The sequence below is a fragment of the Porites lutea genome, chromosome 2, assembly GCF_958299795.1.
Source record: "Porites lutea chromosome 2, jaPorLute2.1, whole genome shotgun sequence".
NCBI lineage: Eukaryota > Metazoa > Cnidaria > Anthozoa > Scleractinia > Poritidae > Porites > Porites lutea.
This window is the reverse complement of record NC_133202.1, coordinates 43,099,497-43,102,672: the sequence shown is the minus strand read 5'-3', so window position 1 is coordinate 43,102,672 and position 3,176 is coordinate 43,099,497. Positions and strand designations below refer to the sequence as shown.

The 3,176-nt window shown below is 41.8% G+C and overlaps 1 protein-coding gene across 1 annotated transcript; it reads left to right on the top strand.

The window, feature by feature from the left end:
* The first annotated feature begins 739 nt into the window (after positions 1-739).
* On the top strand, positions 740-2,164 carry LOC140926250 (tripartite motif-containing protein 2-like). Its single transcript, XM_073376024.1, has 3 exons — positions 740-847; positions 1,392-1,661; positions 1,754-2,164. Exons 1-3 carry the CDS (start codon positions 740-742, stop codon positions 2,162-2,164), a joined length of 789 nt encoding a protein of 262 aa, XP_073232125.1.
* The last annotated feature ends 1,012 nt before the right edge of the window (positions 2,165-3,176 follow it).

Below are 3,176 nucleotides of genomic sequence, written 5' to 3'. Positions count from 1 at the left end.
CGATTATCGCTCTTTCCGCGCAAGTATTGTTTTTAAAACCCAATGCTATTGCGAATTTTCAAGCCACATTTTGCACAAGCACACGAACGATTCTTGGTATCTTGAGGATCAAACACATAACCCAATATGCTTTTTAAGCAGCCCGCCAGGGGAATGTTGTTAATACGAGTCGCCTGGGGAATTTTGAGTAAAGACGACACGTATCACAAAGTTCTGGCTTTTTATTAGTTGGATTTACCATTTTTATCAGTGTTGAAGCGAGCATGTTTGTCGTTTCCAAAATGTTTCAACGATTACTGTCCCAAGTTTCCGATTTCATTGGAAAGAATTTCCTAGTAACAAATGTCTGTAAAACCTGGAATAGGCCCGGAAAATCCCCGGAACACTCCGCACCCCCCAAAGAACACCGTCGGAACACCCCGGGACACCCCCTGACCAGCTGCAACACGCCGGAACCTTCCGGACACCCTAAAATACAAAAACAACGCAGAAAAATCTCAAACATCAAAAAAACGTAAAGTGTCATCAATGAATCAGTAAATATGTTTAACCTGTAACTGGAAAAACGGACGGGTCAGATTGACGACTGACTAATACGACTTCCAAAGATTTTAAGTTAGACCGCAGTCCTCTGTTGAATAATTAATAGCCTTTTTGTCTTGCCTGGAAATAACAAAATGCTTCGTGACGTCAACTGCATGACGTCAGGGCGGACACCAGATATTTTATAAATAGAAATATGGCGCACCCGAGTTTGCAGGCTACCAAGACCACGAGCGGTTCTTTCGTGTATTTATACACGAGTACTCAATCAATTCAGGACGAAATCGTCGAATACGCTATAAAAGTAATTATCTTGACGAATTCTCGACCATCGATAAAGTGTAGCCTGTGTACAGACGCCCCCCTCCCTCAGAGGGAGGAGGGACTTCTGCTCACTGGCTAATAAAGTAGGACGGGAAAACTGTGAGCGAGGAAATCTTGTTTCGTGCAGAATTAATCGCGTCCTCATTTCTTGTCTAATCTCCAAGCAAGAGCGACTCAACGCTTTTAAGTGCTTCTTGTTTTTGAGAGTCCCGCAACAGAATTAAAAAATTAACAACGCCGTTTGATTGGCGTCAATAAATAAAAATTACAAAGGTGTCACGTTGTTATTCTTTTCTTTATTTTTCGGAGTCATTCCTATTTTTAAAGAAAACCTCTTACTTTTCCAATTTTTAAGTCAATAAACATGTTTCCGCCTAAAATAAGCACGTAATTATTGGTTGATGTCACAAGTTCGTTACAGAGTCTTGCCATTGATCCGAGACTTGAAGACTCAAGCAAAACTGCCGCCCTTCATCGCTTCCACCCTTCCATCAAAATAGTTTTTGCCTTCATTGCTTGAACAGGATTCAACAATCAAGTGCAAACCCAATGTGTTGGCGTGTCCTGAATGCAGACAGGATTTCAGAATCTCTGGAAATGGAAACCTCGGTGCCTTGCCTACAAACGTTCGCATCGACAACCTACTCGACATTCTGGCCATAAAGGAGTGCAATACAACCAGTGTGAAGTGTGGAAATTGCGACAAAAAGAGTGAACACAGCTTTTATTGCTTCCAGTGCTGTGCATTTTGGTGTGATGACACCAAATCGGAGACACCAGATGACACCAGATCGGTTTGCATAATGGCATCAAAGCCAATGAAGAACACCATGCTCTGGCACTGAAGGACTTTAAAGACCAAGACTTTGAGATCATTTTAAAGCAGCCAGCGTTTTGTGGAGTGCCTGGCCACGGAAAGAAGGAACTGGAGTTCTTTTGCAGAAGCTGTGAAGTTGCCATTTGCTATTCATGCATTGCAATACTTCATGAAGGTCATCCCGACATGCCTCTGGGCGAAGCTGCGAATGAGCGCAAATTACATGTCAAAGCTGCAATTGAATCCCAGAAAGAAAGAGTGATTCAGAAGTGGGCAAAAATTGCTAAAATTCGGGCTAACTGTGATAACATTAATGTTCAGGTCAAAAGAATTAACAAAGATATTCAGATGTTTGTTGACAGTATAATCGTTGCTCTGGAGGCGAAAAAGCAGGAACTACTTATTGACGTGGAAAATAGGTCGAAACAATTTCTACAGTGCCTAAACACTCAAGAGCGTGAAAGTAGAAAGTCAAGTTAAAGTCATTAAGACTCAAATCGGAAAAACTGAGCAGCTCTTGGAACGAAGCACAAATGCAGAGATCGCACAATTAGACACTAACACAATATTTCAGAAAGGATACTGTAAAGAGGAAAAGCAAGTCGAACGTGTCCTTGAAGATATTTGCCACTTTGCTTTTATTCAAAACGAAAGTTTAATGGAAAAACTTAGTGTTGGAGGGATTGGATCATTCAGAAGTTTTCTTTCCAAAACGTCAGGACAACAATCAACTGCCGAGGGAAAGGGAATTTATGAGGCAACGGAAGGACTCGAAGCACCAATTGTTGTGACAACACGAACCGCTGGTGGAGTTCAGTGCTACAAAGAGCGTGACTTTGTGAAAGTGGAAATTAGGAACAGCCAAGGACGTAACTGTGTCACAAAAGCAGGGGTCGTAGATAAAAGAGATGGCACTTATAAAATTAGTTACTTTGCCAATGAAGCAGGGACATGCGATGCATCAGTAATAGTAAATGGAGAACATGTTCAAGGCAGTCCTTTTAAGGTTCAAGTCAAACCCAGACAATTCAAACCTGTGTTGCTTTTTGGGGAGGAGGGTTCGTCCTTTGGAAGATTTAATAGTCCCTGGGGGGTTTCAGTAAATAGTGAACGAAATGAAATAGCAGTCACTGATAGGATGAACCACAGAGTACTCTTTTTCCGTAGCGACGGGTCTTTTGTCAGATCTTTTGGTAGCAAAGGTGATCAAAAGGGACAATTTGACGAACCTACTGGGATTGTTTTTCATAACAATAACATTGTAGTGGCGGATAGTAATAATCACCGAGTTCAAATCTTAAGCGCAGAGGGTAAGTTCGTCGGCCAGTTTGGAGGCGAAGGAGATCTTGACCACCAACTTAAGCTTCCCCTTGGTTTGTCAGTAGACTGTGAAGGCAATATTATTGTTGCTGATTCAAACAACAGATCGGTTAAGATCTTTTCCCCTTGGGGCCAATTTTTGCGCAAAATTGACAAAAATATTATCAGGCAT